Source organism: Vulpes lagopus, chromosome 6, assembly GCF_018345385.1.
Source record: "Vulpes lagopus strain Blue_001 chromosome 6, ASM1834538v1, whole genome shotgun sequence".
Taxonomy (NCBI): Eukaryota; Metazoa; Chordata; class Mammalia; order Carnivora; family Canidae; genus Vulpes; species Vulpes lagopus.
In genome coordinates, this window is record NC_054829.1 from 10,623,880 (window position 1) to 10,647,216 (window position 23,337).

Here is a 23,337-nt window from a genome sequence, read left to right on the forward strand (position 1 = left end):
CTGGACCATGTTGAGAGAAGATACCCAATAATATGGATGGCTGATCTGTAATAAGAGGAATACCAAAGGACCTAGGGACATGTGGTCTAAAGAAGATTGAAAGAATAAGTAATGTGTGGCTATTTTCAAATGTCTAAAAAATTGTGTGAGAGACTAGACTCATTTTATGTCGCCCCAATAGTTAGAAAGTCACTGTAAAGAAGAACTTTCTGTCAATAACGTTCAAAAATGAGATGTCATGCATTCCCAGTCCCTGGGAGTGTTTGAGCAGAAGTTGGATTCACTTCATGAAGCTGCTGAAGAAGAGATTTCAGTACCTACCGGGGGACTGGGTGATCGACAAATACAGTGTCTTTCAGCTTGCACAGACTGAGACTCACAACTCAACTAACCTCTCATTCTCAATGGCTGTCCCTCCAGGTCAGGGTTTAGGCACATTGGCACATTGCACTGGCGTTTCCCAGGCTGTATCTGTTCTGTGGATAAATAGAGCATTTCAGTCTTCAATGCAGTCAATTTAGCACAATTCACAATACAAAGAATTTAACCAATAATCTCTTGGGGCCATTTTTGGGGTCACTGTTATTATTGATTATTAATATATGTAGGGAACAACTTAGATTTTAGGGTAGGGTTGTCTGGGGTTTCACTAAAAACCTGCCATTCAGGTATATGAAATGCAATTAAAAGCAGGAGAGCATCTAAAACGATCCAAAAAAGAAAAAAAAAAGTCTGTATTCTCCCCACTGAAAAAACTCAAATACCATTATCTCTTGATATGAAATGAAAAAACTGAAAGGTTAATGTTAAAGCCATGATATAAATGTTTTATGCAAATCAGTAAATACATAAGCAATCTTTGGGGCAATGGCCAGAAAGGTCATACAGAAAACATGTGGAACTGGTAGCAAGGAAATGGCAGGTATCTCACTGAGGGCTGAGGAACAGGGATGAGGGACAGGGGAAGACACAGAGGAGTAGGGCTTCTGGAACATTTGTTTCCTATGAAAGATGAGACTAAGAAGCAGCCATTAGATGTATAAGGATGGAGAAGAGGCAGGTATTCAGCGAGCAAGCAGGTGCATGCTGAGGTGACTCAATCCTAACTCATGTTTTAGACTGCTTCTTGCGGTGTCTACATGATTAGTTTTGTCCCTTTGGAGACCAGTGAGTCACTGAATCGATATATGTGGTATAAAGTGGCATGCCACCTAACACTGACCTATGCCTACATCAACCCTCCTGTGGTCTTAGATCTAGGGAAAACTTTTTGTGGCACTAATGAAAACAAGACTATTGAGATGAAGCTCTAGTAGGGCTTGGTAACTAGAGAACCAACTTGGTGAATGGAAAACAAGCCCAGGAAAATGGGTGAAAGAAATTCAGACAGCATGTAAATGGCAAGTATTAAGTGAGAAACCAGGGTGACATGAGCGAGACTGAAGTTTGGTTGAATGTGAAAAATTCAGTTAAATGGGTTATTTGGCATCATGTAGATTCTGTTTTTAGATTAAGATTTGGATTGGAAATTGAGATCTATTTGCCTTCTTATAAATCTACTGTCAATCAAACTAGGTTGCAGTGGTAATCTGAATCTGAAATGGTTGGCTTCAACTGAACTACTTGCCACAGAAAACAGAAACATGGTAAAATAATCTTCGGAGTCCCAGGTCAACCTGACAAAAGGGAGGCATTTAATTACCAGAGAACTAACCAAAGGCTCCTATTCTCACTTCCTCACATAGCTTCATCAGTAAAGAGAGAAATAGAGTCAGTCCTCTTTGGTGTGGACGGAAAGACTCCATCCAGAGCCAGTAGGCTATTGAGGTGGGTTATCCTGTCTTTCTCCTTGACTCTCTTGCTGTTGGCTTTCAGCCATAACACGATTCACTACCCCTTATCACCAAAGAAAGATAAAACACGAAACCTTCAAAATGTTAAGAACCCTTATAAAGGCCAGAGAGTTGAAACTATCTGCCAAATGCAGGATTGGGTATGCTGTGTGGGACTTAATTATCTAGCTCTCCTTTTTTGGAAGAACAATTGGGCGGTTGGGGTGGGGGAGATAAGATAAAAGGTGGGTAAATATTATGGTTTTAGAAAAATATGTCAATATTTTGGTTTTGTGGATATTATAATTCCTGGTCATATTGAAAGATATTAAAATTAAAATAATAATCTCATAACAACAGTCAGAGTGTACTAACCAAGAGATTAAACTAGTCTGATACAAACAAGTGTTGGCCCCCAGAGCATATCACAGGAACAAACCGTGATATTTGCATAGTGCATGCATGTTGCAAAGTGCTTCTACATCTATAATCTTGTAACTCAAATGACCCATTTAATTAAAAAAGAAAAAAAGAAAACCCACAAATGGCAGGCACTCAAAAGAGCAAGACTGTGGCAGTACTACTGGCTTGAAAAGTAGTACATGTGCAGCACGTGGTAACAAAGTTCGGAAGATGCACAGTGATGTTTAAAATAGACATGTCATGGCAATCAAGTCTTACTTTAAAATTGAGGTTAGATGCAGTTCCACCATATGAGCATGAGGGTGTGCGACTGCAACCTGGTGACCCTGCCAACTAAAACACACAACTCATATTCCCAAACCTACCAGTAGACTATGGTGTCGATAAGCTACATTTGTTATTATAAGTATATACTATTATGAGGCCCTTATTTTGGGGTACATCACAAAACAGAGAATATTGATAAATCCAGCAATTTTGTTTTTGTAATTTGCATTGTGAAATCATAGTTCCAGTCACTCCTTTATGCATTCACATCACTCGTCCCCCAGATAGATGACCAAGTATCTAGGATCTGGGTCTTAGAGGAAAAAGAGTTGCACCAGCCTAAATGGACCAACGGGTGGCTCTAGAACACTTGGAAAGTTTATGTAGACTTACTCATTACCTTAAGGTTTTTCGTTTTTTGTTTTTTAATTACTTGAACCAAAGAACATAAGAGAAAATCTAATCCTTCACACAAGAGCAGGGAGGACACAAAGAAAGTGGCAGTAGCTAATGTGAGAGGTAAAACAAGAGAAAAAGCTTGACCCACCAGTGTCCCAGCTGCTGATGTTATGGGGGGCGCTAGACTGATGTTCCAGCTGTCGCTTCATTAACTGGCTCATTGTCAGAGCTCCCAGGGATCCCCTTTTCATCTGCCTATACTGAGCTATATGGAGGAAATTAGGACATGATTACTAGGGGGAATAAATTTCCAATGCACACAAAGGCTCTACAAATCCATATAGAATCTTAACTGAACCTTCATTGGCTATTTGTAGTTGTTTGATAAATTGTATGCTCCCATCCAAAGGAAAAACTAAGGCACACTGCTGTTCTGGGTGCCTTTCTTCCTTTACTAAAGAATGAAACAGTGCCTATGAGTATTTATCTGTATCCTGTCAATATCTGCTCCAGTTACAACAGTATGATTACTTTCATTTACTTTTTATTGATATATTTTATGTTGTTCCAAAAAGAATTTAAGGCAGATAATACTATTTTGAATTTATAGCTTAATTGTTTTTTTTTTTTAGCTTAATTGTTTTTAATGGTGCTTGTGAATCCATGGTTTCAGGCTCCATTATATCCCCACCAAAATGTCCCCGTGTCTGTGTGTGTGTGTGTGTGTGTGTGTGGTGTGTGTGTGTACATATATATTTTGGAGTAAAATGACATATCAACCCCAATTTTTTGAGAGAGAAACTGAAGCAAATGATATTCTTTTACTTGGGAACCAACTAGCAAATGAAGTAGCCACAGAATCAAAACATGCTGACTCCAAAGTCAATACCACTTTCAATTTCCGTATGAGCCTCTGCCTACTGTTTGGGAAGATGTGAATCGAATCACAGTCCATCAAGTGTGTTCTAGTACAAATCTTTGTTTTAGAGAGTAGTGGTAACATTTTCATCCTGCAATTAAGCATTGACAAATATCCCACCAATGAAATGTCAAGTTATGAGCATTTCCAAACCAGAAACCAGAATTTTAAAAAATCACTTCTGCCAGTAGACTGTTGAGTAAAAAAGCAACCTGCCTCCTATCCTCCTATTCCTCTACCAGTGGTCCCATTAGTGCCTGCTACCAGCCCACTAAGAAAAGCAAAGAATTCGCTGCTGTGCCATTTCTACATGATCCCATATTCCTGGACATTAGAGAGCATGTGGTTATGGTTATTCTCTTTCTTTTAGGAGGATAATTTCAACTTCTTACGTACATGCCCTATCAGGGGATGGTAGAAACTGGGATGACTGTATGGCTCCTGGAAAGCCTTAAATGTTATACATAGGTTTCACAATCACCGTACCAAGACCACAACTTGGTGAGATGTGAAATCAATTATAACATTTTTAATGTAATTAGCATGCTGTTTGATTCATGGTAGTCACGGCATGGTTAGCTACAAAATGATCAGCTAGTAAACTGATCCAAAGAGGGGAGTGTGATGGGAATTCTTGTGTCTTGGAGTCCACATCAACTAAATCCACAAAAATGACTATGTAAACCAACACAGAAAATCTCTGAATCTTGTTGATTGGTAAAATTTACAATATTATGACTCATTTGAAATGTGGAACTTCAGGTAAAATGCAAAAGCTGAAATTTTTTAGAAGACTCAACCAATTTAAAAATGGGCATGCTCAAAGGAGGATTTAAAACCTCTGGTGATTTCATGATTTCTCTGATTCTCAGTTGTGTGTAAAGACAGCAGAATTCCCTGAGAGTAAAAACCCTTGGTGTTTAGCTCAGTGTGTGAGGTGCCTGGCATGACGCCTCCAAGAACACACCACCAATAGCCATCCAATACATGCTTTTAATGGAGAAGAGGAAGAAGGTGGAAATCTAATGATGAATTCTGCCGACTACAGAAAAGCTAGAGACAGTCATGACTCTAGGATCGTGAGACATGGGATACACTTATTTCATGACACATTTAACTAGCACTGAAGTTGAGCTGACTTAGTCATCCTATCTCAAATTATATCCAACTTGGAATTCTAATTAGAATTCACTATCGTGGGATGCCTGGGTGGCTCAGTGGTTGAGCCTCTGCCTTCGGCTCAGGGCGTGATCCTGGGATCCAGGATTGAGTCCTAGATCAGGCTCCCTGTGGGGAGCCTGCTTCTCCCTCCACCTATGTCTCTGCCTCTCTCTCTCTCTCTCTCTCTCTCTCTCTGTGTGTGTGTCTCTCAGGAATAAATAAATAAATCTTAAAAAAAAAAAAAAAGAATTCACTACCTTCCTCTTGTGTGTGGGGGGCGGGGGAGAGATTCATGTAAATTAGGAGAAGAAAATGTATTTTCATGATTCTAGTATTCAGGCTTAAAAATAGGTGTTCTATCATATTATTAAACAGATTTTAATGATAAAAGAATAATTAAATTCAGAACTACCTGTCCTTCTTTGCTACCAAAAGGGCAAGTAACAGTCACTTAAAAATATTTTCTTAGAATTTCTATAATCTCTATTATAAGTGATTTTGAGTTATTCCAGGGCAGTGTGTGAAACCAAAAGAGAGCATGGACTTGCAAATCAAACAGAACTGCCATCAATCCCTGTGTAACACTCAGTAGCTATCTGACTTTAGGCAAGTCATCTAGCCTCTCTGACCTTTGTTTCCTAGTCTATAAAATGGGGTCAATAATATTTGCCATGCAGGGCTGATATCTAAGACTAAGATAACCATGTGTATAACCATTTGACACAGTGCCCAGCACATGGTAAGTGTCAAATAAATGGAAGCTATATTATTACTATTATGACTATGAACTCCTTGAACAAGGGGTATCTCTTATTTATTCACTTTTAATCCCCAGCAGCAAGCACCCAGCAGACAATAAATAGTTGCTGAATGAATGAATGCATGAATGAATGAATCATGAAGATGACGATGTTTTTCCATACTACCAGTCCAGCATTTAAGTTAAGCTCTTTTATATGGTTTTTAGGATCATCTTCATTTCAAAAGACGGTCAAATACAAATTAACTAGCTCCTCATGCAATGTCCAAATGGAGCACAGGGTAGACCAGCATGTGACAAGGGCTTGCAGGAGCCCTGTATCTCTGACTCCTGCTGAGAACCTCCTATGCTACAGTCTCTCAATGGGCTCCATTGAGCCAGGTGGACACCCTTACCTTCACCTCAATGGAACTCACACTCCTCAAGGACAAAATCTAGGACCCAACTACAGCAGGCAGTTTCAAAATAGTTCCCTCCCTCCTGTAGAATTTCATGTCATTTTTATTTTCAGATCCAGAAGGGCTAAGATTCAATCATGTCTCTGGGATCATGATCTATCTGTTACATTTATTTTATGATAACCTAGATAAAATTCTGTCAATGATGGAAGTGATTCAAATTAAACAAAGGTGTTCAACGTAAACTTCTGTCATGAAAAATGCTTTTCACTTGTCCCTAAACTAGTTCCATGCCTTATGCTTAAGCTAGTCATGTACAATTCTTATTTTATTGAATTATGAGATTCAGTGATTATCCCTTAACAAATTAGGATTCTTGGCCAATCAGTAATGGTACTGATTTATATTCAACATGTGAGAGGTTGACAAAACTGAGCCCTTGCATCAGGATCTCTAAGATCTTATAGCAGAGCATCACCTAGGACGCTAACACAATGTGTATAAAGAAAAAACACCAACACCAGGAGTCTGAAAATTGAAAACGGTGCAGCAAGTATTGTTCCAAAATCAATGTACAGGTGAAATGATCACCAAAGGAAATCTTACTTGATATTGAGGAATGGCTGCTTGTTTCTGGCACACCTGCTTCTAATGTGGGGGCAGATGAGGATTCTCGTGGCATTTCCAAAGTTGAAAGTCCTTTAGTAGAGGGATCTACAAACAGAAATATTATTTAAAGCTCAGAACATTGATTAAAAGCAAGTTCAAGAACCTTTTCCATCTTTTCCTTCTTGCCTAATTATCCATTCAAATCATTCTATGTGTTCTGGTACTACTAATTACTTTAATGGAAATATATATATATATATATATATATGTTTCAAAACTCCATGGTGAGGTGCTTCCATATGTATATATGCCTCTCAGAGATTAACAAAAGCACAGTTACAAAGCTAAAGCTCATCGTGCCCCCAGTGCATATCCTTGAGCGGGTCACATCACCCTTCCAGAACTGAATTTCTTTTCATCTATTACCTAGAGATGCTTACAGTTCATGCCACCTAACATCATTCCACCACTCCACTTCTTTCTGGTAATTTGTTACTCATTAATTACATCTCAATTATACAGACAGTTCCTCCTCCAAAAGGTCTTCAAGGAACCCTCTTCTCCCAAAAAACACCCCAAAATGGGTCATGTGATACTCTTATGTAATCCCAAAACACCCTGTCCTTAACCTTTCCCAAACTTAACACACTATAATGTAATTGTCTATTTAGTTGTGTAGAACCTTTGCTAAACCATAAGTAATATAAGAGCAGGGACTGTATCTAACTTGGTATAAATAGATTTTCTATTTTATTAGGTAGGCAAGAAACAGACTATATCACTGGCTCCTTCCATTTGACAAACGTATCTAAGAGGAAATATTTTCCGCATACACTATTGTCTTACTAATCTATCAGTAATGGGAAACAAGCTGTTGCACGCTATTCTAGGTAAAGATTACCCTTTATTACTTTTGAAGAGTTTAATGGCTTATCATAGCAAAGCCCCTCAATTCTTTACAAACTTCCTTGCCATCTTAAGCAACACTATATACTGAACAGAATGAGCAGCCTGTTACCCTACAGACTTCCACGAATGGTCCATGCTATGATTTGAGGATGCCCCTAATGGCTTCAAGTTCTCATGCTTCAAGACTATTCTGTCTCATTCTTTTCATATCACCAATTTTTTTCTTGTCACAGAGCATGTCACCATACATTCATACATACATATAACTGAAGTATGCTGATGCTATTCTCTTGGATGAACACTAAATTTGGTGGGAAATAAAACTGATCCTAGGTGAGAGCCTGAGAGGAAAGTTTTCATGCACTGATGCTGGAACATCCAGTTTTGAAAGGTCTTTCTGAACAAATAAATATGGTTGCCAGATTAATAATTTCTTGATGAAAAAAAAAGTATAACTGTTTCCTGAAACCTCTTGAGTAAATGCAAAATAATGACCTGTTTTAAATTACCTTAGTCACTAAGATATTAGTGGTTAGGCTATTACTTTTCTCTAAGGTATTCCCCCCAAACCACTAGTTCAAAATACACACAGTCCAAAAAAATAAAAAATTAAAATTAAATAAATAAAAACATGCACAACCACCTCTCTTCACCCTCATCTGCTTCTGTTTCGTATGCTGCTCCTAGGGCATAATAATCCCCCCAATATTGTAGAATGAGAAAGCTTAAAGCTCATTTTCAAGAATTTTTTGAAAGATCATTGAGACTTTTAGAGTTTTGCTATGCTTACTGAAATCTTTGCTGTATCTTTAATTTTAAAGAAATGTCATTACTGTAAGGTAGCTGATAATAATTGCTTGTATACAAAGGTTCCACAAGCCAGACAATTTTTGTTCAATCCTAAATCATTTCACAAAAACTTTCATTTGTATACAGTTTAAGACAACAAACATTGGAGTAGACCTATATACTTAGCTTAAATTATTTTCACTCATTTTTTTATAGTGATGTGTAGAAAATGCCACAACCATTCATTCATTCATCAAACATCTGCCAAACTCTTCTAGGCACTTGAACAAACTAGGCAAGAAACCTTGCCTTTGGGAACTTTCATTTCAGAGGGGAGAGACAGACAATAATATATATATAAAAGTAAAATCATATAAGAGTAATTCTCTGTAGAAAAGAAACAGAGAAGAAGAGATTCCAAGATGCCAGACAAGGGTGGAAAGGTGGGGTGTGGTTCAGGCCTCATTAAGAACCTGGTGTTTGATCAAAGGGTCAACAGAAGTGAGAGACAGAGCCAGGTAGACATGTGGGGAAGACAGTTTCAGGCTGAACGAGCAGCCAGTGTAAAGGCCCTTAGGTGGATTATGTGGGGACCGCTCAGAAAATGGCAGGCGGCCACTGTAGCTGGTAGAAGCAATGTGGTGAGAGCAGTACAAAATGAAGTCAGAGAGCTAATGAGAATCGAGACCGCACATAGCACTCCAGAAATATAAAGGACCTGAGCTTTTACTATTAAAGAAATGCAGAACCAATGGGGGGAGTTTTAATCAGAAGAATGGTATAATCTCACGTTTTAAAGGATCACTCTAACTGCTGTGTTGGGAAGGTATGAAGGCAATTAGGGTAAAAGGCAGGGGACCAGTTAGGAGGCTATAGCCACTAACCCAAGTGAGAGGTGTGGGGGCTCAGAGCAGAGTGAAAGCAGGGGACCAGATTCTGGATATATTTTGAAGGCAAATTAAGGTGACCAGACAAAATAGAAGATCTCCAGTTAAAATTTAATTTCAGATAACCAATAATTTTTTATTATGAGTACATCCCATGTAAAACTTGAGAGATACAGCTCCAATTCTTTACTTCTCCCTGAATCCATGCCCTTTGCCATGTGATTTAGAAGTTCCTCCTTCATAAGAGGCAGGGTATATTTCCCTCTTGACTTTGGGTTCCCTCTTGACTTTGTTTTGGCTGATGGAATGTTTGTAGGCATCACATGACCAAAGGCTTGAAAAGTGCCTGTGCATTTAGACTTGCCCTCTTGTGTCTCTGCCATCACCATGAGAAGGTATTCCCAGGCTTCAAAGGTTCCAGGAAGAAACTGGCGACCCGGCCCAGCTCAGCCTAGATTAGCCAATCCACAGTGTCCAATTAAATAAATACTTATTATTATACGTTGCTAAGATTTTATGCTTACTTGTTACACTGTATTATTCCAGCAATAGGCAACTGAGTGAGTTGACTCAGCATTCAGACAGTATGTAAAATCATAATGTAGATGAGATCACCCAAAGAGTGAGTGGAGTCAGAGGACTCAGACTGTAGGACACTCCCTCATTAGAGAGATAAGGAGGAACCAGCAAAAGAGATTGAGAAGTAGTGACCACTGAACAAGCAGAAAACCGAGAAATTATGGTGTCCAAGAAGCCAACCCAAGTGGGAGGTAAGAGCTAAGAACTGACCACTGGAGGTCACTGGTCACCTCGACAAGTGACATTTGGGTGAGCCACTAGGGAGGAAAGCTTCATAGGAATGAATTCTTTTTAGAAAGAATAGAATGAGAGAAAATTAGAGATAATGATTATAAAGGCAATTTTTTAAAACGTTTTGCTAAAAGGGGAGGAACAAAATGAGATAATAACTGGGAGAACTCAGATCAAGGGCGCTTTTTTTAAGAAAGAAAAAAGATTATGTTCCTATATCCTAGTCAAGAATATCTTAGGGGAAAAAAATAAAAAGAATATCTTAGGGGGAAAAAAAAGAATATCTTAGGAATAAAAAACTAAGGTTTTGGGTGGTGGGAGAAAAAAGAGAATTTCTAGGCCAATATCCTTGAGTAGGTAAGAGAAATGGAATCTTGTTCACATGTGGAAAGGCTGGCTTTAAGCAGTAAAACCAGACCCTGCCACAAAGGCCAGGTGTACAAGTACAGATGCTGGAAGGCAGGCAAATGAGGTGGTAGGAAGCTGTGGAAAGTTCTTCTGATTATGTCAAATAGGAAGAGTTACTGTAAGTTTGGAAAGACAATTCACCATGAAATAGTCACTTAGGAGAATGGAAATGTGATTTTACCCAGGGAAATATATGATTGACAGGTATTTTAAGGCCCCATTGAGATCTATGGCCATGAACTTAAAATGAGACCTAGTCAATATTATGTGTTTTTCTCCAGTCACACTCATGGATAGGTACGGGTGTGGGTAGATGGAAAGATGGATATGACAAGGATTGTGTTTCAGTAAGAGTCTGAAAAAGTGAAGGCCAGAGAGGGTTCAGGGAGGGAGAGCTATACTGATTGACCTGAGTAAGGAGGAGGACAGAAGACATCAAGTAGAGGAAGGACATGAAATAGGACCAACACAGGGTTGTCCAGAGAGAGAGGAAATGGAACTCAGAGGACAGGAGGCATGAGAATGACACTGTAGAAAGGCTGCAATTGTTGGTAAAAACAAGGTCTGTGTTATGAACATGGGAACAAACAGCTGAGCTAGGGAGCAGGATAAAAACAAAATCACTATAGAAGATGAATTCAAGGAACTGAGAAGCCAGAGCATCAGAAGGGTCATCTACTCTAATATTGGAATCAATAAGAATTTAGGCAGAAACAGTTTAGACAAGAGTGAAAAAAAGAGACAGGGGTCAAATTGTCACCAGATTTAAAAAAAAAAAAATCAAGTGTCAGTAAGATGAGGTTCAGAGTTGGGTTTTTTTGTTTGTTTGTTTGTTTGTTTTGGGTTTTTTTGAGACAAGGTAGGAATGGTCTGAAAGGGGCAGCTGTAAGCAAGGAAGGTGCCGACCTCTCACCCAAGCCCAGGGGTAGTGAGGGAAGCAGTGTCCTTGGGGGCAGAGTCGGGTTTCCTCTAGACTAGGGTGTGAAGAGAGTAGTCAGATGAGAGAGCATATAGGGACTTTGCTCATGAAGGATGGAGGAAGGGTTTCAGTAGCTAGCATAAGGTAAGACAAAAGTTCAAAACAGGAGATGTGTAGCACCTTATGGAAATTAGAAAGGTGACCTGAGTCTGATACAAACAGAGAGAAAGTGCATGATGCAATCAGACCTGGTAGCTCAAGGCAATCAGCAGTGAGTGGCAAGGCTCTGAGTTTGAAAGGACTAGAAGCTGTAGATATCTGGGCCTCCCTCTACTGCAACTGACAGAGGCAAGAAGGTCTAGGGAAGCCTGTGTCTTACTCTGAGCCTAGGCCTCCTTCCAGCACTCAGTAAGGGAGGGAGGATAGATCAGTGTGTCTGTGGCAGGTAAGACACTACACAGATATAAAACTATTATGACAGTATCACATATACATATTTAAAAAACATATTATCATAATTATTAGATGTTTTCTTCTTGTCCTGGTAACAGGCATATTAATATGAAACCAATCTCCTCCCTGGTAGCCTGGGAAACAATCTGATATAGGATGGATAAAGGAGGCAACACACACACACACTCACACACTACAACCGATATATCATACACACACACTCTATAGACTTACATGGTTTCTTAAATATCCACTCTATAGACCTCTATAGTCTGTAGGTCAATGCTTTTTTCCATCTATATGTAGCAATTTTCCTGGCTCCAAACAATAAGAAGGTATCCCAGTTTCCCTAGAAATCTTCTTAAACTCTATTATTACAGGCTCTTATTCTTCCACCTGCCTGGTTGGAGCATAACCCTTTCCAAATATACTAATGTTCATTCAACAGATTTTTACAGAGCACCTTTGAGGTACACAGCTCTGCTCTGGGAGGTAGTGAACAGCTGGAACTCTCAGGGAATGCCGGGGCAAATCAAAGATCTGAATCCCTTGTCTTAGGAGTTGCTTTTGTGTGGAGCAGTGGGAGAGGAAGGACTAGAATCAGGACAATAGTCCTGGTACAGCTACTCCCTATCCGTGGGACCCAGGCACGTTACTTCCTCAGAGCGTCCGTCTCCTCTTACAGAAAAGGATAGATTTTCACTATAAATCTCCAAGATCTTTGACAGTTCTCAGCGGTCCACAAGTTATGAATCTACTACAATGATCATTCCTGGCCAATTTCATTTTTTCTAAAGAGTCACATTCTTTTTTTTTTTAAAGATCAGAGCTGAGACATGAAGTGTTGCAATCAGCAATTTTGGTAATACTGCAAAAGACTGCTTTAGGATGAAGTACACCATGAGCTTGCTGCTTTTTTCAAATTATCTTTCTTAAAAACAGTGCCTCCAAGGAGAGGCAAGAAATGACCCCTGAGGCAGGAAATCCACGTGCCATAACAACCTCGCCATCAAGTGGTGCCCATGAATGAGGGGGTAGGTTGCAAGTGGGGTTTTTCAGTTCCTGAACACACACAATGTCCACCAGACTGCTGACATTTGGTTAGAGTATGTGATCCACTGTGGACCCTACATGATTATATTCCATTCTTAACCATTCTAAGCACTCTGTGCTTTATTTTAACTGTTCATGTTTGTTCCTTCTTTGGACTACGTATCAAAGCTTGCTAAAGCATGAGAAAACAAAGAAGGCAAAAAGAGTTCAAATTGATGACTTTTGCAATTTGAGGAAGGCTGAGATGATATCTGAGATATCTTGCTATGAATTAACCACTGCCTCTTAGTGCCAAGGATGGTCAAGAATGGATGATAAAGTTTAGAAACAACGATTCAGAAACATTCATGGAGCCAGTAGAATCACATCTGAATCCAACATGCTTTGGGAAGCAGGAAGGATTCAGAGTGACTCCAAAGCAATTATAATGTCACTGTCTGACATTATAAGATTGAGAGTTTGATGCGTACCCAGTGCTGAGACCTGAATGAGAAAGATGCACAAACCTGCATGTCGGGCTGGGAGGAAGAATAGAGACGAGCTTACCTGGATCTTTCTGCTCTCCCAGCTTGTCTAGAATGTTGAAGGAGATGTCTAGGTACTCTCTCTGGATGGCACTGACAGCGATCTTCCTCTGTTTCCTCTGCCTGGGAACAATCTGGATCTTGAACTCAGATTCCTCAGCTCCCTCCTCTTCTGCCTTCCTCTCAGGATTCTGCTCTGTGTCCGACTCGGCACTGGTGTCGGGCTTCTCACTTTCTGTTGGGTTCTCGGTATCCTCGGGGACTTTGAGAAGGACGGTTTTCGTCCCTGAACTTGGCATCAGTTCACCGGGCTTCTCCTCCCCGATGCTGAGCTCGGGGTTGTCGTCCAGGGACACCTCAGGGAGAGCATAGGACTTCTGAAGGAGGTCTCGCTTTTGTTTGAGCGTGAGTGGGCTGCCACAGGAAAGGTCCTGTGGTTCCTCCGGCTTCGAAAGTTCTTCAGAGTCCGTGGCACCTGCTGACTGGTTATTTCCTGAGTCCTTGGAAGAGAAGTCTTTGGAACAATCCTCCACACTTACTTGCACGAGCGGGGCTGTGCTGAGGCTGAGGACAGAGTGGGGGCTGGGGGCCGAGGGGGAGGAGGCAGCGTTTTGACCGGAGGCACCATCATTTCCCTGGTCCATGGTCTCCTCTTCCTCGTCGCTCTCTACAATGCGGAGAGGGGGAAGAGGCTCGAACACAAGAGAGTCGCTGTCAGACGTGGACAGCACCGAGCACTTTTCAGGTCCAGATGTTGAGTCAGAGGACAAATCTATCAGGTCTAAATCCTCTTTCGGAGCAGGCTTAAGAGGAGAATCTACTTTGACCTCAAACGTCTCCATGCAGTTTAACCTAACTTCGGGTATGACAGGCCTGCGAGTCTCTTGGAAGCTTTCCATTGCTGAGTTCTCGGGGCCTTCAGTGTCGTCAGGCCTCGTAGCCGAATTCTGCCTGGGGCGACCATGGTCATGCCTTTGCATGACATAAGCAGCATGGGCAGGAGGCTTATCTATGTCGCACCGGTCTATGCAGGACTTCCTCCGGTGCTCATCTAATGTAAACAAGAGGGAGTCTGCATTCCCTATATCAAGAGATTTTTGTTTTAAAGAGCGCAGCTTTTTTTTCTGAATGCTTTCTTCTCTCACACAGTGTAGAATGCTGTCTTGTAATGCACCCGTTTCTCTATATTCGGCCAATTCTATTTCACCTGATTAAAACAGAAAGAGCTAGTACTATTTTACTTGGAGATGCCACCACTCTTTTCCCCTCATACTTGGGCATACAACTGGCATAAATCATAATCACAATCCCAGCTCCAACAGGAGGTAAAACTGACTTTCTGGCCAAGTTTTTGTAGTTTCATTCTAATTTCAAAAACCAGAAAACTCTGGAATGAGAGAACCCGAAATGGCAGTTTAAGATCTTATTTCCAAAATAAGACTTCAGGATAATTCCTCAGCTCTATTCATTTGTGCACAGGAGAGGGGATCACTTTTGGGCTGAGGCAGATCTGGGAAACTGTATTCAATTCGTGTGGAAGAGAAGCAAACATTTTGCAACAAATCAAATCAAGCAATGGCCCTCTAAGACGATCATGACGTTAATGATGTATCTGTCAAGTCACGTATATATATAAGTGTGGATATATATATACTGTTTGTGCATACATATATATAAAATCAACGGTATTAAAATGTGTAGTAACATAATAAAATTAAGATTTCACCCCAAACAAACGGTAGAGTACAACATTTCTGCATAAAACTACTAAGAGGAAAAAATTCATACTTCTCTGAACATTCATCTCAACCGGCTGATATTTCACCATTTTGCTGCCGCCTATCCTTTTCAATCTTGCAAAAAAAGTTTGAGACTCTTTATTGCAGGGTCCAGTAGGTGTATCATGAATATCAGATTCATCAAAAACACTATCTTCTTCTAATTGGGGAGAGAAAGTCAAAATTACACTTGGGAGGTTACTCTCTCTTAGGCTGTGTCTACACAAGCATTTCAATGAAAGCATGAGGGAACAAGTCTGGGCTGATCGCTACACCAGCTCAAGTTCTGGCCATTGGTATTTCATTCAGATGTCAAATTATCCAAATGTTGATTGAGCAACCTGTTACAAGGTCGCCTCTCGTTTTCCATGTGACAACTGGCAGCATTTTCAAGAGAGGCATGTCAATATTCCAAGAGGGCCTTCATGGGGAAATTTTTCCACTGCTCTTAAAATCAGATAACACACACACATTTTGAGAATCTCTGACACTCCTTGAACATGCCTGCTTTGAGTGAATTTCAGACTAATTTGGCAAAAGAAAATTGAACAAAATGAGTAGATCTTGCCCTTTCCAAAAATATATAAGCCTTCCTGGGATGTGAGAACTGGCATAGACACAGCCTAACAGTACATGCACCTTATACTTTGTGAATGCAAAATACTGTACTCTACACTTGGTAATGAAACACACAACACACAGAAAAGCTTAGAAAAGCCACTGGTCATTTCAAAAGCTCCACAAATGATTATGGACTGAAAAAGTAAACAAAGGAAAAAGAAAACAAAAAATAACATTCCCCCATATTAAAGTCAGACCCTTCTCTGTGGAGTTTGCCACATGTAACTATTATGCATCCTAGAGACTCTTTGACGATACTGAGGCTCTGTAAACAAATCTGTCAGAGTGCCTAGCAAGATTATTTCTGTGTACTCTTTTATCTCTATTTGGCCACTTTTAAACCAAAGGTAAAGTCATAAATACATTAATGAGGAAAGGGTTGCTATGTTGCAACCCATAGAGTTCACTTAATAATATTTCTTCCTTCATCCTTTGGAAAGGCCAAAATTTGGTACAAAGTAGAATTAAAAAAGCTACAAAAATGCACTTCATACCACAATAAATGGAATTCAAGATGAATATCACTGAAGCCATAGTATTTGGCCTGTTTTATATCTATCTATATGATAAAATGAGGCTCAGGTGTGTGTGATTATGACTAAGATTTCTTGAGTATTCAGGGAGTTGTATAAGAAGAGAGCCAAATTTTAAGGACTAATCCTGTCCTCAAACACAAGACTCTACAACTAAGTAAAATTTGAAGCAGCAGATGATAAAGTAATCATACTAATCTTCTTTAGTCAAATAAAAAAAATGAGTGTTAATGATCAAAATGATACAAAACTCCTGGTGAACTTCTGCAAAGATGACAAAGCCTATCAAGTTCCCATGTTCCTGGGAAGATGCAACATTATAATCTGTTTTATTTCTTTATATCCTTTAAAAAATATATTCCCTTTTGAAAAATACAGTTTTTCAAGGAAATGGTTGTGTGACTTCCATTACATGATTTTGAAATAATTCTCAAATGTCCTAAATGAGAGATGGAAGGACTTGGAGATGGCTCCTCCCCTTCAGAGAGGCTTTTCTGAGATTGGCCCAAACACTGAGCCTGGATTGAGGACAGCTATACTTTGATGCACTCTATCCAATTTTCCAGAAACTGGGACCTAAGCTGGTAGACAAGATATTCTTCAGGAAAGTTCTGAATTGCACCAGAACTTAAAGAACTTCATTCTCACAGTTCTGTCTGTGGCCAACCTAGATTCTTGGATCTTTTAGCAATAAATGAACACTAGCTTCGATCCATCCTAGTGAGGTTATTTCTAGAGCAGTCCTACCAAGTCAGAATCTACTAACACCACAAAGGGTCATGGGGTGCTTGGCTTTCTCCCAGGATTAGATTAGATGATGCCACCTTTTACAAGAGTCTAGACACCTTGTGACTTATACTAAAGACAGTTCTCACCCGAAAAAATCCTGGTTGGGATTTTATTCTATCTAAAGTTTCATTTGACTGCCTCCTTTGCAGAAAAGCTATCAATATAAAAGGTGTTGATACTAGAAATAATTTAAACCTATGCAGAAAAAAATTTCATTATTGTTGCCTTAAACCATTTTCTTATTGAACAAGGAGGATAGGAAGAAACATTTCAGCAAATTTAAATTCCATTCAAATCTGTGAGCACAAAGTTCAGAAGCAAACTAGAGACAAGATCATGGCTCCACCAAGTACCAAGATTTACTTCACGGCCCAAAACAAGATGCTTCCAACACATAGGTCAAGGCTTACAAAGGCTCCTTAACCAAACAGCAATTTTTTTTTTTTTTTTTTTACAAAACATTTCTCATGAAATGGGCTTCAGAAGCATATCAACTATTTCTCTTGAATGCTCATTTAAAAAATTAAAACAGCGACATACATGAGAAAGTTGGAATATTAATGAAGTAGTAGGTGATTTTTTTGATTTCAGAATGATATCTGCGGGTGCTCCACTATCTCCTAAGAAAAACATTATCCAGAAATGTATTACATATACAAGCTAAGTTTGGGAAAGAATTGAGATATGTAAAGTACCTTTTTCTTTTTCGCTGTATCTGCTTATGTTACTGTTGTCACTGTACAAAGGTCCTGCCGTGGCATGTGGCTTGCAGCTATGATACTGTGCATTGAGTGTATTGACTGTGATGTGAATCAGATGCAGCAGGACCTTGCTGATATCACAGTCTCGATATGGATACTGCTCAATAAAATGGAGGGAGAAAAATATAAATGGTTATTTTGAAGGGTAAGTTTTTCCACATGATCTTGCTAGATACTTTTCTTAGTACTTCTTGGAGTTAAAAAGAAATATACAGAAAAGCAAAACCAGAAATTTTTTATCAGGGCCTTATTTTGACAAGGGACTGTATTCCCTTACTCCTGCACCAAACCACAGACGGCAAGGCATGCCAGTTCACAGTTACAATTTCTCTCAAGAAAATTATCTGGCATAAATGCTTGGTGTATGCATACAATCTTAAATATTTTCCTTGCTTTCTGACAGAATGATTTACACATAGATAAAATAAGAGATGCTGAGTGTACACAGAGATTGTGGATCACAATCTCCTACGCCTCATCATTTTTGTTTGTAGCACGTACATTGACATGGTCTCTACTGCTGTTTGCATTCCAATGATCCTTTACTTCTCAACGCTAATTGTACACATCATGGTTTGTCCCCTGGAGGTCAAATTTCTATCCTACAAAATTCTCCATTTAGATCCCTTAAGTGTTCTCCTCTCTAAGAGAATAAAGTTCACCCTACAAAAGACTGACCATAGCAACTCACCTTGTAAAGGATGACAAGCAAGGCCTTCAACCACATCTGCCGGATATGAGGTTTTAGGGACCAGAGAGAACAACGAGGAGGCTGCTGGAAATAATGGCGCAGTTGAGGACAAGAGCAGTATTTGAGCACCTGAACCACCAGAGGGAGAAGGTGTTTTCCTAAGTTAATGTTATAGTCCATTACCTGAAACAGGAAAAATATTAAGAATTGAAGAAAAATTATAGAGAACACCCAGAAGCCAAAAGGAAAATCTGAACCATCAAACAACAGGCAAAATACTGAAAAGGCATCTCACAGAATGTTAACATAATGGCCAGTTACCACAAAGGGAGAAATTTAAAAAAAACTTATAAATTAAAATCATTTCAATCCACTTAACTACTTATTTCATGTATCTACTGCATTAGCTATTGAAAATAAAACTTTATCTATTCAAGTGTCCTTTGAAGCTATTAACTAGAATTATATTAGAATCAATGAAAACACCTACTATTGGTAAACACTGGGGGAAATGGGCATTCTTAGATGCCACTGGCAAGAGGATTACTCAACACATACTGCTAAATTCAGGAAAGCAATTTAGCAATATCTACTCAGAAGGAAGGAAAAGTACATAGCCTGCCTTTAAATGTATATATCCTAAGGAAAAAGTCAGACAACTATTCCAAAATGGATACATAAAGATATCTAGCCTTATAGTCATCCCAGATCAAAAATAACCTCCCCATTCAAAATAACCTCCATGTTCAACAATACGAGATGAGTTAAGTGAAAGAGTATTTGTATGACAATAGAATACTATGTAGCCATTCACTGGGATATGATGCAAATTTATTTACATGGTATCAACTTAATAATCAATTTTAGGCTTAAAAAAAGGTTACATATATTTATCAATACATATAATATGATCCCCTTACTGTAGAAAATCTGTGCATACACATATACATGTATATATGTAAATATGAAAGTAATAAATTTTTAGCCAGCAATATGCACCAAAATGTTAGTAACTTATTTTGTCATGGGTTTCGTGGAGATTTGTATTTAATGTTTTACTTTATTAAATAAATATGCATAATTTAAATATAGAAAGAGCAAAGTGAGGGAAGAAAGGAGGAAGACAGCGTTCAGTATCTGAAATGGTGCATCCTCTCTTCACACATCACAAACAACTGAGTATTAGTGGTGATCCATCTAGTCACCAGCATTGACAAAAGACAACTATGTATATATTGCTCTTACTTTACTTATCTGTGTTCATTATATTATAATCTATTTGAGCAAATTGATAACAGTTACCATTATAGCTCCTATCATGAAACAGGCACTGATTAAGTGCTCTGCAATATGTTATCTCTAATCTTTCAAAACAAAAACTGTAACCCATGAGCAAAGAAGCAGAGGATGCCTAAGGCCACAACAGATAATAACAGTGGCAGAGTTGAAATTCATATCAATTTCTCTCCAGCCTCAAGTTCTACACCCTTTGCAGACTGCTGCAGCCATTCTGGAGAGTGAGATTTGTAGCACTGGTCAAGTTAGGCATACAGAAAAAATAATCCATTAATTCTGCTCTTGCATACATATGTCAAAGGAATTCCATGGTGGATAAGGTGCATGTGCAAAATGTTCATTGCTGAGCTGTCTGGAGTGGTAAGTAGTTGGGAGCAAGCAATATGGGTGTTCATCACTGGGAGAATGGATAGTTAAAGCATGGCAAATGTACACCATAGTATAAAATACAGCCATTAGGAGTAGCAGACAAACCTAGAAAAAGCCAATGATGATAATGTAACACAAAATAAGTTGTATGATTAACTCAACTCTCCATTTGAAGCCAAAAAGGATAAAAGATTTTTTTTAAAAAACCATACACAGGGGATCTCTGGGTGGCCCAGCGGTTTAGTACCTGCCTTCAGCCCAGGGTATCATCCTGGGGTCCTGAGATCGAGTCCCACATCAGGCTCCCTGCGTGGAGCTTGCTTCTCCCTCTGCCTGTGTCTCTGCCACTCTCTCTCTCTCTCTCATGAATAAATAAATAAAATCTTAAAAAAAAAACCATACACAAAAATTCTACACTCCCCTGTCATTTAGTGGGTAGAGTTTCAGTTCAGGATAATGAAAAAATTCTGGAGATGGATAGTGGTTCCAGTTACCTAATAATGTGACTCTAGTTAATGCCACTGGAAAAAAAAAGTCACTGAATTATATACTTTAAAATGGTTAAAATGGTAAATTTCATGTGTGAGGTATACTCTACTCTCACTGCTCCCCCTAAAAAAAATTCCTATTAGTCTTATTCATCTTATACTCCCTTCCATATACCCCTGCCTAATAAAGTAACTTGCACAAACCTCTACACAGAACCAATGTTGGCTAAATGGAATTTAATAATTTGTTTCTACTAAAACCCTAATGGTATGACTCCTGAAAGCTTACACTTACTTGGGCAATTCCGGCAATAAATGCATTAAAGCAAGTTGACAGGCGCATTTTTTGTGGTGCAATCATGAAGCAACCTTCCTGTTGGTCATAGCCGAGTAAGACATACAGGTGCCGCTTGACTGTGTTAAAGGCCTTCGCACTGCTGATGTCTGATTCGGCACTGCTCTCGTCCTTAGCCATGAACTTCATGAGCACTGTAATCAGCTGGTGAACTGTCTGGTGGTCGATCCCAGCATCTTCTGGGAGCAAGTCCTTGATGGTGTTGTCATTCTCAGGAGATTGTTGTCCTGTCAGTACAACAAAGGCCATCAGTGGGTGGCTCCCTCACAATGAAGTTAAGTTCACACTAAAATCTCACCTATGGATACAGCATCCTTCCTTCTGCTTCCACTGAATATTTAAAGGTTGTGTTCTGGACAAACTTAAAGGCAAAATATGTTCTACTAAGCAAAGTCCAGGGATGGAAGTTGTTGTGTTCATCAACAACCAGCAATTTGGAGGTAATAAGGGAATAGAAATAGAAATAAGGCACTATATATATAGCAAGGTTCTCTTCAAATGGCAAGAAAAATATCTAAATAAACTTTGTATTTAGTGATTTTTAAAATATCTTGGCAAAGTTTTATCCTCAGTGATAAAGAGAAGTTTCTCCTCCAGCTTTGTAAAATAAGTACATAAAAATAACCACAAAAATAATATTCTAAAATCCACTGAGAACAAAAGCATCCACTGAGCTATTTTGCTTAAATTATTATCTCAATTCAGTTATGTTCATAAATCAGCTGGTGGGGGAAAAAGGTTTTCTTTTCCAAATCCTGAGATATTAGCAGTGGGTACTCTCTGAAGAATATAGTCAAAATTATAAATAGCAAATTATAAGCCCTGCTGGATGTAATGAGAAACACGTAAAGGAGGGGACAGACAGGAAGAAAGAAGCATGAGCTTTTAAAAACAGAAAAACACCACATGAAGGTGAGCTGAAAGTTTACATGAAAAGAAAAAAATACCTTAGCACTGGACTCACTCTTAACAAATAATTGTATCTGAGAATCTCCCTGACTTTGACTTTCTCTCTGTTATTGGTCAAAGTCAGAAATTATACCCTATCTCCGCTTGTTTTTCTCTCTCTCCTGATCTGGTTTAGTTGAGGACTTTCGTGAAGGAAGAATGAGATTTGCTCTTCTCTATGTTTGGGGACTTATTCAAAATACGCTTTGCATTCTTATCCCTTCTTTGACAAACAACATCAGAATTTCTAGACTGAAAATAAGGTTTTTGCTGGGAGGCTTAGGTGACACCTACCACAGTTCTCATCTCCTACCCTGCAAGGAAAATTTCTGCTAAACGACAGGCTTTGGTTATGAACCATCATAAACCAAACTATGTTTATATCATATATCATATAATATCATATAATATCATATAATTATGGCAAAAAGATACAAAAAGGAAATAGGTGGTAATTTATATCCATTAACTCCTCAACTAATTTAGCAAAATCTCAATCTTTCAGGACACAGCCAAGGGAAGTAGGATAGAAGAAATGCTTCTGGAGACTGTGGGAATTAACTGTCTCAAGGTCAAACACTTTTCTCTGGAGTAGTGGCATGAAGGTAATGTTAAAAAAATGAAGGTAATGTAAATTCAGAATTTACTAGTCTAGAACTACATGTGAGGTAACAAGCTTGGTTGTCTAGTTTTCCCTCAGGCGCTCAGAATAATGTCCATCTGGCTCAAAAGTGATATACTGAGAAGGGATCATAGATAGTGGGTGAAGAGCAACAAAATCAATTAAATCTAAGAGCCTCCCATTTAGAGGAAACCATCTGATAAACTTCAGTATGATCCTAGGACATTAACATTTTCTTTCTCCTAGAGTCTGTGTATGAAAAGTAAATGTGGGTGATATACGTTAGGGAAGCTTTTATCCAAAATCATTCAAATAAATCCTAAGGACTTGTTTATTACAGCGTTCTACAGGCATCAATGACAATGATCAGTAAATTGTTAATACCCTCATTCCATGAGGCACACATCAGCCACCAGGATAAAAAGTCAATTTTTGTGGAACACCCTATTTCATTCACCAAAAGGCCAGAAGTGTGAAGCATTGCTATGTACTATAATTAAATGTTTGGAATAAAAGATCAGACCAAATGCACTACTAATGTAAATCCCCATAAAATAAAATAGAAA

At 38.9% G+C, this 23,337-nt stretch overlaps 1 protein-coding gene across 1 annotated transcript in view; it reads right to left on the reverse strand.

Moving 5' to 3' along the window:
- The window catches only part of UNC79 (unc-79 homolog, NALCN channel complex subunit), a 235,537-nt gene that overhangs the window by 60,035 nt on the left and 152,165 nt on the right, over nucleotides 1-23,337 (reverse strand). The window contains exons 27-34 of the mRNA XM_041757925.1: nucleotides 21,142-21,428; nucleotides 18,694-18,876; nucleotides 17,937-18,099; nucleotides 15,309-15,458; nucleotides 13,543-14,727; nucleotides 6,766-6,873; nucleotides 3,070-3,186; nucleotides 393-476 (exon numbers count right to left, since the gene is read on the reverse strand). Of these exons, the coding sequence (XP_041613859.1) occupies nucleotides 393-476; nucleotides 3,070-3,186; nucleotides 6,766-6,873; nucleotides 13,543-14,727; nucleotides 15,309-15,458; nucleotides 17,937-18,099; nucleotides 18,694-18,876; nucleotides 21,142-21,428 (2,277 nt within the window). The remainder of the gene's footprint in view (nucleotides 1-392; nucleotides 477-3,069; nucleotides 3,187-6,765; nucleotides 6,874-13,542; nucleotides 14,728-15,308; nucleotides 15,459-17,936; nucleotides 18,100-18,693; nucleotides 18,877-21,141; nucleotides 21,429-23,337) is intronic.